The 14,650-nt window shown below is 40.2% G+C and overlaps 1 protein-coding gene across 4 annotated transcripts in view; it reads left to right on the top strand.

The window, feature by feature from the left end:
* NRXN1 (neurexin 1) overlaps positions 1-13,680 on the top strand; it is a 2,509,029-nt gene extending 2,495,349 nt beyond the window's left edge. For all 4 annotated transcript variants that reach the window (XM_029593411.1, XM_029593405.1, XM_029593413.1 and 1 more), the window contains one exon: positions 12,684-13,680. In XM_029593411.1, coding sequence (XP_029449271.1) covers positions 12,684-12,988 — 305 coding nt within the window. In that variant the 3' untranslated portion in view covers positions 12,989-13,680. The remainder of the gene's footprint in view (positions 1-12,683) is intronic.
* The last annotated feature ends 970 nt before the right edge of the window (positions 13,681-14,650 follow it).

Genomic DNA, 14,650 nt, shown 5'->3' with positions numbered 1-14,650 from the left:
TAACTATATCTTTGCTTCCAGTTGGCTGCAAATCCTAGATGTATGTCATGGGCCATGACTACTGATCCGGTAATGGCCTGAATCGAAGTATACATTTATTTATTTATTTAACAACTTTTTTTATACTGGTATTCATGGGTACATCATATCGGTTTACATCAGGAGCTATGAGGGGTCAAAGTAGGCCTTACATTTCTTTTGTAAAATTTTTTCACATAGTTTGCTGGCCCATAAAAAGGGTGACAAGCTCATGTTAGGTTCCAGACTTTGCATAGGAACTTAGCACCAGAGGTTGTAATAATGCACAAAATTTCAGGCCCCTAACAGGGGTTGTTTGGTTGCAGTGCCCAGTTAAAGTGGCCATTTTGTGTTGCGTGGAGCACAGTACTCTAAGAGTGACCTTCATTCAGCTGCCTCTAGCTCTTGAACCAATAGCTGAAAAATGTTGCATAATTTTGTTTGAGGCCCTAGCAAACATCCACACAAAATTATATTCAATTTGAAGGAGATGGAGTGTGGATGATTTTCTAAATTGGTCCACTTGACATGGGATGTCCCCATAGTGAAATTCTAAACTTCAGTGAGCATGGGGACACAAACTGTTTTGGACACTGACTTTGCTGATTTAGTAGTTATATGAATTATTGGAATGCTTGGTAATAAGACATGGAAAGGGACCTGGATGTTAAACTTAGTATTTATTGGAATGCTTGGTAATAAGACATGGAAAGGGACCTGGATGTTAAACTTAGTATTTTTCTTGAAAGAATCATAAAGGAGGAGGTGGAGGCCAGTGCTTTGGTGGATTATAGGTATGCCTAGGACTGATGTGCAAAGTGATTTTGGGAGGCAAGGGACAAGGAGGGTAAAATGCTAGTGTTGGCTTGAGTATAGGAATTTATATGCTCATTTACCTGTGAGGGATTCTAGTTATGGATTATCTGACATTAAAATCAGATAACATATATCAAGCTAAAAGGGTGCAGAATATCTACATTTTATAGAGGTAGTTATTGTAGCAGCATAAAATATACCATGATTTTATATATGATAGATATTGTTTTAGGTTTCTGATTTAATAGAACAAAACACTTTTGTTGTAAAGATTATAAAATAGACTTTATCTCTAACTACCAGGTAATTTGCATGTTTCAAACTCAATTCCAATTAAAGTACCTTAGCTTAAAGTAGTAATTTACCTCGTTATCTTATGCTGATTCTGCTGTAGTCGGGTTGTCCTTCTGGACAATCAGGATGCTGCCTTAGCACAGAGGGTAGCCAGCTGGACCCAACGGCAGGCAAAGGAAATGTTAATACTACAAACTCTGAGCAGCAGACCCAGAATTTACAGATGCCTCTGTAAACTATGCAGGCAAGGGACGGGAAGAAGATGGCTTGGCTTGTCACGACTTAGGCAAGGATGAGGTTGGAAGTTAATGGAGCAGGGATGGGCTGAGCTGAAAGCCCAGTCTCAAAGCTTAACTTAAGCATCGTGAAAAGTCTCAGGAGATTGTGTGAATGACAGCAAACAGTGCAGTGCTGTACTTCAGTGTGATATAGTGACTTTGTCCAAAGTTATTTTCTTTCATCTCTGGACTTCATATACATATGCAAATTCATATGTTCCAAAAGTTAATATTGATTAGATATTACCACAATCCATTGGCATAGGATTGGTGAACTTTTGATATGACTTTGTCTTAGCTGGTACATATGTTCAAATTCTCACAGAAATGCTGGCATGAGTCGGAAGACATCTATCGAACAAAATCGAGCCTTATTGCTGGATACAACATTTGTCAAGGTCACAGACTCAGCAAGTTTGTGTCTGGCAGTACCAGCAAAATTGTAAGGTGAAGACAGATGCTTGATATGAAGAACAATAGCAGCTTCTTCTCCTCAGTGTAGTATATTTACTTACTTACTTATTTATTTATTTATTTATTTATTAGATTTATATACCGCTGTTCTCTATAAACAATCATAACGGTTTACAATTATAAACAATTAAAGCCATCACACATAATAACAAGTAAAATAATAAAGACAGTTCAAAATAAGGTCATGTAGAAAAATACCCGGGCATTAAAACTGCAGGGGCCAACATGCAGCTGGACTTCCATCTTGTGTTGCTCAGGTCTTCAACATTTGGTTCAGTTGTGCACTCCTTTCTTAGTCCTATATACCCAAAGTAGAAGAATCACAACTGGGCAGTTTGGACAGGCCAATTTGGTCTTTTGATGCCATCATTTACTATGTCACTATGCTGGTGGGAACTAGTTACCTGTGTCAGATAAGCAGCAGGAGTACTCTATGAACCTGCTGCTTCCCTGTCCCATCAAAAAGACAATCTCTTTTGTACATTTGCTAAATTATGGTGATTGCCAGTTAGTACAATAGAGCACTCTTACAAGCTGCTGAACTCCAATCAAGCTGGCCAAATAAATTAACTCCTCCCCAAAATGTCCATGGAAAGCCTCTTTTTTTATCCAGTTAGATTTTAGCCGGATAATGACTTATCCAGATAAAATCTAGCTGGATAAGGAGCTGAATATTAAAATTCTTGCCATTTAAACAGATAACTTTACGTTATCCATCTAAAGTTTCTGTTTTATGCACATCATATGTTGCTGTCACATGTCCCCCATATTTGTGAAATATCAATCATTTTTATTTTTTTTTGTTACAATAAAAAGATAGTTCTGAATATTATCTCCAAGTTCACAAACACAGACATATTCAACAGAAGAGAAACAAATAAAAGTACTTGCCTAGAAATAAAGATCACAAATATATTAAACATGCAAGATAGGGTAGAAAGAAAAGCATATCTTCACACACACCTTGTTTAGCATACTCATCAAATACAGGAAATAACTAAAGAATATTCTTAGACAAAATTTCTATTCCAACAGTAAAGAAACATCATAACATCAGAATCAAAGGGAGCCAAGACTGTTTTACGTGACTTCAGAAAGGACTTTAATCACTCAGGGCCATAAAAAAATATAATTAGAATTTGTATAACCAGTTTTACACTTTGTAAGAAACAGAAGGAGAATGAAGCACCTAAACTCCTAGCTTCATTACATATTTTTAGGAAATTCTTCTTATCAGTCTGAGTGGCCCTTGCTACATCAGGATCATTTAAACTTTCAAAGAGAGGAAATTCCTTTCCTTTTGATGGAAATATATTTTTAAGATTAAGTTCCATATCTAACTGGAAAACTAATTCAATCACCAAAGTAGCTTTAACCAGAGATAATAAAGAAAAATTCTCAGATAACCTTGAGACATCCATACCAAAAGCTACTCTGACATATCAAGTGTGTGAGATTGTAGATATTTCTTAAATTCTCCCCCCCCCCCCCCCACTAAAATTCTTCAAATACATGAAAAACTTTTGTGGCAAGAGGAAAGAGTATTCTCAGGGAATTTCAAGTCTTCAATTAAATAATGCCTAAACAAATCACATGGACTAGCAAAATCCAACAGAGGAATATATATTAATCTTTCATTTTTATTTTTTCTCTATTGCCTAAATTTTCTTTATGACTCAAAAGACTTCAGAGGAAGTCACACGGTTCTCATGATCCACCAATGATATCTTCAATATCATTCACTCTTTTCACTGTGTTACCAACCACAACCTCCAGAGCAGAAGTTTGTAAATTAAGAGACAAGTTTTCTTCATCCAAAATTTGTAAACAGTGAAAACTACTTGTGTATGTATTATAGCATGCCATAAATTCTCCATAGTAATCTCCTTCTGAGAGGTCCTACCACCACCCCCTTACTCCCCAAGGCTTACTTGCAGTACATCTTGAGGCATAACTTTCAATGAAGATATATTAAAAAAAAATATATCACTCCCAGCTTTAAAGCCTCTGTAAAAATCTGGGGTTCACCACCTGCTGGAGTCATAGGTTCAGCAGCACTTTCACATCCAGTTGGCTCACTCTATAATTCTAGGACATTGACTACCATTTTCTCCACCCACATTCTCTCCTCAAGTACTGCAGCCAAAGAAGCAGAGAAAGCACTGTTCACCTCAATACCCAGAAGCACTGCTTCTTCCTTAAGACAGCTTAAGGCAGTCCTTCCCTAGCCAACATATCAAGATGGTTACTGGGAGACCCTGACATAAAAGATGCAGAGGAACATATGAATTACACTGAGGTAGGGATTTAAGGCCAGTGTTTGGAGCCCCTACAAAATATAGAAGTTGCCGATGGCCACATTATTCTGTACTGTGAACAACAATACTATGCATCGGGCTCAGAGTCAGTTGCACCAAATAAAATTTGCCTTTCCACTTGATCATAACAATTAGTGAATAAAAAGCGTAAAAGAGACCACAAGCGACAACGTAAATACCTAACAAACTGCCACCATCTTGGATTTAGAGCTTTAAGACTGCATTAGAGCAAATACACATGGGTCGATCTTAAAAGCATTATTCATGCAAAAATGGCCACATATGCGTGTATGCAGGCCTTGCGTAAGCAATGCACATTTTAAGAAACCTCGAAGTATGCGTATAAATGGCCATGCACATGTCAATAAGAAGGGGTGGAAGATGGCGGGACATAGTCAGGGCATAGGTGTTCCAGGGCCTGGCCAAGACTTACACACTCAAGTCTGTGTTATAAAAAAGCTGACCATGATGGGTGTCGGCGTGTTATCCGTGGAATTTTACTGCTGGGCCTGATGAGGATCAAGTCTGGAGATTTCTAGCTTTAGAGGTTTTAGCACAGTGTTTGGGTTCAAGTGGGGAACTTGCAGAGGGGTCTTGAGAAACTCAATATCAGCTGGGCAAACTGGTGTACTAATTGAAAAAAGCTGGTTTTCCCCCTCACACGGGCATGTTTTAAAATTAGCCTGCATGTGCATGTAAAAGCTACTAAAAGCCCTAGGAGAAATCCGCATGGGATATTTACTCAAGCCACCTCTTAAGATTATGCATGAGAGGGGTATTTTAAATAATACACACGTACTGGTGCACACAATATAAAATCGCAGCGTATCTCCGCGCAAATGCCAATACACACATTTATGGGCACACATGAGTTTCTTTGAAAATTACCCTAACGTTGTTCTCCCATCTATCATATATTTCATTCATGACTATCGAATGTGCCTCATACTTAATGGCATTTGCACTACAATACATGGTGAGCCTGCTAATTCTGATCTGCAGTAAGATAAGTATGTAGCAGTGTACTAGTGTCGCCTGTCACAATAACTGCTCTATATTCTTCTTAAGAGCTGATTGTCTTAGAGGAAATTCTTTTGTCCTGCTCCTTTCCATTTAGATAATCTTGGGAAATGCAATAAGGAAAGATCAAGAACTTTTCTCTCATCAAAGGCCTGTAGGTGCTTCACTTTCTTCTTCAACTGGAGTAGCGATGTTATGGGGGGAAGGGAGGACTGTCCTTTCTTGGATAAGCATCCCTGACTCTTTTCTCACTTACCTGGGGTCTGAAGGGAGGAAAAGGTTGTGCCGTAGAAAGTAGGGATGTGAATCGTGTCCTCGATCGTCTTAACGATCAATTTCGGCTGGGAGGGGGAGGGAATCGTATTGTTGCCGTTTGGGGGGGTAAAATATCGTGAAAAATCGTGAAAAATCGTTAAAAATCGAAAAATCGAAAAATCGAAAAACCGGCACATTAAAACCCCCTAAAACCCACCCCCGACCCTTTAAATTAAATCCCCCACCAAATAACTTAAATAACCTGCGGGTCCAGCGGCGGTCCGGAACGGCAGCGGTCCGGAACGGGCTCCTGCTCTGAATCTTGTCGTCTTCAGCCGGCGCCATTTTCCAAAATGGCGCCGAAAAATGGCGGCGGCCATAGACGAAAAAGATTGGACGGCAGGAGGTCCTTCCGGACCCCCGCTGGACTTTTGGCAAGTCTCGTGGGGGTCAGGAGGCCCCCCACAAGCTGGCCAAAAGTTCCTGGAGGTCCAGCGGGGGTCAGGGAGCGATTTCCCGCCGCGAATCGTTTTCGTACGGAAAATGGCGCCGGCAGGAGATCGACTGCAGGAGGTCGTTCAGCGAGGCGCCGGAACCCTCGCTGAACGACCTCCTGCAGTCGATCTCCTGCCGGCGCCATTTTCCGTACGAAAACGATTCGCGGCGGGAAATCGCTCCCTGACCCCCGCTGGACCTCCAGGAACTTTTGGCCAGCTTGTGGGGGGCCTCCTGACCCCCACGAGACTTGCCAAAAGTCCAGCGGGGGTCCGGAAGGACCTCCTGCCGTCCAATCTTTTTCGTCTATGGCCGCCGCCATTTTCGGCGCCATTTTGGAAAATGGCGCCGGCTGAAGACGACAAGATTCAGAGCAGGAGCCCGTTCCGGACCGCTGCCGTTCCGGACCGCCGCTGGACCCGCAGGTTATTTAAGTTATTTGTGGGGGGGTTCGGGAGGGTGGGGGATTTAATTTAAAGGGTCGGGGGTGGGTTTTAGGGGGTTTTAGTGTGCCGGCTCACGATTCTAACGATTTATAACGATAAATCGTTAGAATCTGTATTGTATTGTGTTCCATAACGGTTTAAGACGATATTAAAATTATCGGACGATAATTTTAATCGTCCTAAAATGATTCACATCCCTAGTAGAAAGTAGCTGTGCAGCAAATGAAGACTGAATGGGCAAAACTGATTGGAATTAAAGAGAATCCTTTCAACTACACTGATATCTGTTATGGCCTCATATTCCAGTGTAGCAGCTCTAATTAGTCTTGGACATCAGGGTGATCTAGAAATGAATGATACATGATTTTGGCCTGGATTCACCATTCTATCGCAGAATGGTGAATCCAGCGAAAACGGGGGGCAGGGGGGCGAAGGGGGGTGGGCCTGCGAAAGCCGGCAGCCATCACACCATCGTGGTGTAATCACTGCCGGCTTTCGCACCCAATAGCGCCACCGTAAAAGGTGGGGCTATTGGGCACGCTACTGGCGATGATAACGGTGCTTACCTTATCGCCGCCAGCGAAGACATCATGGAGTCCGCCCCGACGCCACCCCGACTCCTCCCCTCGCCGCCCCAACTCCACCCCGACTCCGCCCCAGCAAACGATAAGCTTTACAAAATAACCCCCTTCGTGTTTTTGAGATATGTATGATAATGTAAAACAGTCTTCTAGATATTATGGGCCTTCTTTACATCTACAGCATTAACTTTAATCCAGTGTGCCTCTATCCAGTTTTGCCTGGTTCATACCCAGTGTATGTATTCCTATCTGGAATGCTCACTTTCAGGATTCCTGGAGGTTGTTCTGATCACTCCCTAAAGAATAATGAGGGTCATATGGGAGTAGGTAGGAGAAGCTGACATGTATCCTATGGGTGATGTCCATGGAGTGGTGATAATGCAGGTACATGCCTTCCTATTAAAGGGACACACTAATCTATCTTTACGTGTTTGTCATGGTTATAACAACCTTGAAAATATTTTGTATGTTCTACAGCATATCTTTATTATCACACACTTTTTTTAAGAATATCTCTGATATCTCATCCATTTTCAGGTTACTTAGTCATTCCTTTTAATGTCTCACTTGCAGTTTTATATGAAGCCTTGCTGTAAGAAGTTTTAATGATTGTTATGCCAGAGATAAGGTTTGCCCCTTACCAGGATGAAAGTCAGACCTTGCTTCTAGTCACAATGGTTCTAGCTACTAGAATCTTTAGGCCATTAAGGACCATTTCGGAATGTACTTCAATCACTGGTCCTGAGTCACCTTGACTATTGTATAACATTGCTGGTGGGTCTGCCAGACAACTTGCTGAGAACACTGCAGTTAGTGCAGAAGGCCACACTGTGGATTGTTTGGGTTTGCCTAAACTTGAGCATATAAACTCCATGCTCCATCATCTACACTGGTTACCAGTAAAATTGTGGGCAAGGTTTTATCTGATGGTTATGGTACATACGTTGTTGTATACAGGGGTTGACAATGACTTGAAGAAAATGCTATCATGTTATACCCCAAGTAGGATTTTGCATTCACAATCCACGGGTTTATTGAACATGCCATCAGTGAAAGAGACTAGGTTATCTCAAACTCAGGCAAGAGTTTTTGCATTTGTCACCGTAGCACAGTGGAATAATCTGCCATTTGAGTTGAGAGGAATGCAGGATGTGAAAGACTGAAGGAAGGGGGTAAAAATACATCTTTTTCAAGAAGCATATGATATTAATGAGATGAATTGTTATGTAATGTTTAGTAATATACGGGTGCTATTTTTCATATATGTGCTAAATCTTATGTGTTATGAATGTACTTATGTGATCCGCCCTGGACACATTTTAAATGTGGAAGTTACAGAATATATGTTCAAATAAATAAAATAAAATTCTTGAGAGGTTGAAATCTTAAGCTGCTTTATTTTCCGGGAAGTGGAGTCTTAGCTCTATCTTCTAGAGCATCCATTCAACAGCAGGTAAGGTTGTAAGATGTATTCAGTTAGTTTCTATATTTAGTCAGCATCTTGCTAAGCCAATGAAAATGACAACATGGTGATTGATTTCTAATTAAATCTGTATTTGTATCTTTTCATATGTGCTACATGCCACTTATCTTTTCTTTTTAGGGCCCTTATCAATTAATCCTTGAGAAATGCCTGTATAGTATACATAGATCTGGGTGTGATTACCAAAAATAGATATTCCATTCTTCTTTAGTGGTCTATTTGCTAAAAGGTTTCTCCCATTTTGTGTCTCTAAGTAAAATGCTAACTGGTTGATTTTAAAAGCCCTACTCGCTCCAAAGCCGGGAGATATGCAGGTGACTTGGCACGGTGGTGATTTGGCATGGTGTGCACTGTGCAGGTACTCGTGAATCTCCCAGTATGTGCACAAAAATAATTGTTGCCAAAAGGTGCGGGGCATGGGTGGGCTGGGACTGAGATATGATTTATGCACATGCCTACTTATCCACACAAGCACCTGCCAGGGTCCCCTACCACGTAACTTTACTTCTGTTCTGGATGGCGTGTAAGTCATAAAATTAAAAAATTAAAAAAAAAAAGTTACTTAGCGAGGTTAAGGGTCTGGCCTAACAGGGTAAAAGGTAGGCAAAATAACAGGGGGGGTTAGGTAGGCTGATTGATTAATTGGGTGAATTGGGGACAAACTGAGAAAATGGGTTCTAACATTTCCTCACTTATGTGAGGAAGGCAACATTTGCGCGTACACACGCACGTCGATATGAAATTTGATTTTAACATGCATCTACGTGTGTATGTTTTAAAATCAGTGTCCATGTGTACACACTGGCAAATGCGCACACATGTGCTCCCGCATGGCTCTTAAAATGTACCTCTAAGTAAATAGGACCTGTAGGAGGTCATTTTCAAGGGAGTTACGCGTGTAAATGTAACATATTATCATAGCAATTTTCAAAAGCCATTTACGTGCGTAAAGTGTACTTACATGTAAAACTAATGGACAATTCAATGACATGGAGGGGTCAATTTTAAAAGAAGCGTGCATGTGTCCATGTGGGTGTGGTTCATGGTACACACACATGGATGTGGCTGCTTTATAACATGCATGCTGGATTTTAATATCCACGCACGCATGAGCGAGCGAGTGTCCTCTAAAATGCGTAATGGGGGAATTTAAGAAAGAAACACATGGCAACGCAACAGGGCCTTCCCCAGTTCCCTGCCAATCTGCTCCAATTAAGGAGAGGACTGGGAGGGAACTTTCTTATATCCCTAACTTCCCTTCTTCCCTTTTCCCCTGTCCTCCCCATCCCCTAAACTAACCTTAGCTATCCCCAAATATTTTGTTTTTATACTTAACTGCTACTTCGGACTAGTGGCCGCTGTCCTGGCCAGCCCCCTCTCCGCCCAGCCCCCACCTTGCGGCCTGCCCCTTTTCAATGGCCCGGCACTTCTGCGTGTATTGGGGATTATGCACGTGGACAGGCCCTTTCTAAAATGCGCTTGGTGCGCACACGGCCCGGCCACCCATGTAACCCCCGTGCACATGTTATAAAATACAATATCCATGCGCACATGCGCACAGGATTTTAACATCCAAGCACGCATGTACGGTTGGCCCGCGACTCGCTTGTGTGGGGGTAATTTTCAAATTATGCGTGGCAACACGATCACCCTTTTTCACAGTCCCCTCCCAGGAGCAGACTGGGAGAGAACTTCCCTAACCCTATCCTTCCTTCCTCTTCCCCTCTCCTCCCCAACTCCTAACCTAACCCTACCTAGCCCCAATTTTTTTATTTTTATTCTTGCTGCTCCTTGGGAGCAGAAGTAAACCTCATACGCGCGCTTCCCCGGGACAGCATCTAATGGCACTGTCACGGCCCGCCCCCCAGCTCGCCCTTCCCTGCCCAGACCCTGTCCCCTGGCCCGCCCCTTTTGAAATGCCCGGCACTTTAGCATGTAATGGGGGTTACGCACGTGGCCGGGCCCTTCCAAAAATGCATGCGGCATGCGCAGGGCCCAGCCACGGGCGTAACCCCCGTAATTCACGTGTGCAGGGCTTTTAAAATTTACTTGACAGTGTACAATTTTCAAAAGCCTACTTACACAGGTAAAGTGCATTTTACCCATGTAAAACCCAGTTTTATGTTTAAATCTGGTTATTGACTCATCAATAAAAGCTTACATGAACCAGTTACCTGGCATTTATCAATGTAATCCAGGCATGATACAACAGTTTACAAACAATATCATCTCAAGGCTTCTCTTAGTAACTCCTAACATCAAGAGGTATTATTAACCAGCAGCAACCAAAACCCAGTTTTAAGCATGTAAATCTTTTGAAAATTACCCTCCCAGTTTGCTTTTCTCAATGTTACTATTCCACTTTGGCTAAAAGTATAAACAGACTTGATTTTGGTCCTGATAGTTGTTTGTACAGTTTGTGTGGAGTGGCATGTGGTATTTTAGAGCATATATGAGGCAATATGATGATTAAAATGTGGGCAAGAAATTTTAGTTTTTGCCTTTAGTTGAAACTGATATGATGGTGTGGCATGCTCATTGTGTTTCATTCACCCAATTCTAGATTTTAGCAATGTCAGGATAGCATATCAGGAAAGAGATAATGAGGCTTGAACATATGGTAATTAAACTAATAGTGATTCTGAGCAGGAGCTAGTAAAAAGGAGGTGAGTTATTCATTAAATCTGATGAATAACTTGTTTTCTGAAATTTTTGTAAATCCCCATTTTGGGTAAATCAAACTATTCATGCATAATTGTAAAACCTGCATATTTTTATATGAATGCAATAGTTTCATTGTAGTTGATTTAATGGTATTGCTGTTACGTTTCAATTTTTTGTCACTTGGTACTTCACAGATGAAAAATATCTATCAGTAAAAATTGTCAAACATTGTCTTGTCCAACTTATTACTGCCAAATTTAATAAAATATGGTCATTTTCAGAAAGACAATTATAAAAATGATTTCTTCAGTTGAAAAAAAATTGGCTATTTTCTAGCTTATAAGATTCTTTTCATCTGAGGTACAAATTGTGTGGAAGAATAAAGTTAGCTAACCTGAAACCTGTCTTTTCGTGTTTTCTAAAACATGGGTTGACATTCACCATCTGGGCTGGACCTGTGACTCAGGCCATAGCACTGTGCACTGCTGTCCATCTGCATGAGAAGGCCAGCACAATTCAGGTTCTCTGAGTGCATAATGTGTTCAGATCTGCAGAAGGAGGGGAGGTGGCTACCACTATGGTGGCAACTCATGCCAGCACAAGAAGAACACTAAGAACATAGTTTTGGAGGGAATTTCTTCCACGGTTGGTGAAGGAAGCCACATTTACCTAACAGACTGTCTGGAATGGGGGGGGGGGGGGGGGGGGGGGAGAGGGAAGACAGCAATGTGGATAAAATGTGGGAAAACTGTCAGTACAACCCACATTGTGAAGTACAGTAACAAAACTGGGTACAAAACTCTAGAATTCAGAGCATCAATGCCTCACTGTTCATAGGTCGATTTTAACACTAGCTAATGTAGCTCATTAACCAAGTAGCCCAGGCTTCCCTTACTGGAAAAACTGAAAGGCTGATGAATATAGGGATAATATAGAAAAACATTTGTGATTTAATGACAGTAAAAAAAATGATGTCTTGATGACAAGGTACCCGTAATTACAAATTTCCAAACTCATGTGCCTTTCTCTGAGTTTTGTAACACTGTTGTAAATCATTTTTAATCAGTTAATAAATGTTTTTGTTTGGATGATTATATATACTTGTTACCCGCTTCAAATAAATACAACGAAAGTGCTAAAAAGAATCTAAACTTGCTAGGTACTGTATATTCTTGAAATACTTAATGACATATGCAGTAATGTTTGCACAAGAAAGTAATCAGTTGAAGCACTGCGTATATGAAATGTTTAAAGCTGTTACTCAGGCCATGATTCACAATCTCTCTGTTGATATTTGTGGAAGATTACAAAATGCAGTCCACAAGACTGTGTTACTTGTCCTGACTGGCATTATATTAAAGTTCTGCATTTTGTACCCAAGAAGCATTGGGTATAGATATGCAGCTAAAGTTGGTTTTTGTTTTTTTTTTTTTAAATCATAAAGCTTGACTCCAATGTAAGAGCAATAAAATGTGCAGCATTTAGCTTGCTTGCAGTACATGCACTGGTAACATCTTCTTTGTTTCACAATGTACCCACAGCAAATCCTACCAGGGCAGGCGGACGAGATTTCCCTGGCTCAGCCGAGGTAATTCGGGAATCCAGCAGCACAACAGGCATGGTGGTTGGAATTGTGGCGGCGGCAGCGCTATGCATCCTCATCCTCCTTTACGCCATGTACAAGTACAGAAACAGAGATGAAGGCTCTTACCATGTCGATGAGAGTCGAAACTACATCAGTAACTCGGCACAGTCCAATGGGGCTGTGATCAAGGAAAAACAGCCCAACAGTGCTAAAAGTTCCAATAAAAACAAGAAAAACAAGGATAAAGAGTACTATGTCTGATCCCAACACCCTAAAGAACACTTGTATAGAAAATAGTCTTCATTTTACCCAAGACATAATAAAAACTTATTTACGTTACTTTTTATGAAGCACATAAAGTAGAAGACAGGGATTACAATCAGAAAGGAAAGACTGTTTTTAAAACAAAAAACAAGCATTTCAAGGTTTTGTTTCCCAGAAACAAGAGCCAATAAATTCCCTAACGTTCAGTGTTTTTTATTTACTCTGCCTGTCTTTATGTTGCTGGAACATTATGGAGAGACAATGATGACACCATGCATTCATAAAGCAAGGAGTATTACAATATCAAGGCACAATACAAAAGAAGCTACCTATGATTCTGGATTTAGCCAAAGTGCTAGAGCTTTCTTGAAAAGTAAGATGAATTTATTGCCAGTGAAGACTTTGGTCATTATGAATGACTCTACGTGCACATTTTATGAGTTTGCTTCCTGGTGCACCGAAGCAATGATTGGACCTTACATTTGGAATGAGGTGCTGACTTTTCAGAAGACTTACTTTACGTAAAAAGTCCCTTTCTGGTTGTGAGGAAAACAGTATGGAGGCCTTATTTTCAGAAATGTGGAATCTAAGGCACATTTTCACAAAAAAAGAATATTAAAAAAAACAAAAAAAAAAACAAAAACAAAACAAGAGGGCATAGATGCAATCACTGGGAAATTTTCATGCACGCTTAATATGTTATTACATATGTTTATATCAAACACATCTATATGTGCTTTCTGGACTGTGATAAGTGATGTTTTATAGCCTGTTGTATAGAAATTGCAAAAATATATCTGCTCTTCAGCCATTTTTGGTAAACTCAATGTTCTAAGTGTTGCTAGGTATAGAAAGTTTTATGACATCTGAAGCAACCAACATGGTTCAGTTTTTTGCAGGCATTATGAATTGTCACAGACTTCTTCCCTCTTTTACTTTGCACTGTCGTGGGTATGCAGATGGGGATGTGTATGAATGTACATACAATAAGTCAGCTATTTTTTCTTACCTGTACAGCAGCCTCTGGTGCTGCAGTTTTATCGACTGAAAGAAATGATTTAGAAAACAATCATATAGAAACCTCCACACTGCCCTCACCCCCTCCCACCTCCACAAACTCCGAAATAAAGTGATATGTACTTCCCAAAAGTTTAAAAAAATATAGTGCATTTATGGTTCCTTTCTTGTTATGTTTCCTTATCAGAGACCTTGGTTCAGAAAATATGACTAAAACTTTGTTTTATTTTGTTTTTATTTCAATCTTAAATGACATTTGGATCATATAAAATGATATAGTATTCTGTTATACCATGGATTGCTATTACCACCAATGCTAACAGAATCAAGTAGTCTGCATTAAATGACCCTAGCTGCTATAACACATTATTTTTTATTAAAAAAGGAGTATATTCTATGACCCAAAGTGCATGCTGTACATTTTTAAGTGTGCATTCATTCATAAAAGTATTTTAAAATAAGTTAATTGTGTAGTATTAAAATGGTATCTTAACAGACATCAAAATATAACTCAGTGATCATTAAACTATATTTTAAAATAAGTTTTTGTTCTTAGTGAAAAAAAACTGGAAACAACATTAAGGATCTGTATCTATTTTGTTTAATATATTGTTTCAGTAAGCTTTCAGCAATAAATTGTAG

This window comes from Rhinatrema bivittatum, chromosome 3 (assembly GCF_901001135.1).
Source record: "Rhinatrema bivittatum chromosome 3, aRhiBiv1.1, whole genome shotgun sequence".
Taxonomy (NCBI): domain Eukaryota; kingdom Metazoa; phylum Chordata; class Amphibia; order Gymnophiona; family Rhinatrematidae; genus Rhinatrema; species Rhinatrema bivittatum.
Note: the sequence above shows the minus strand (reverse complement) of the source record. Positions and strands in the feature narration are given on the sequence as shown.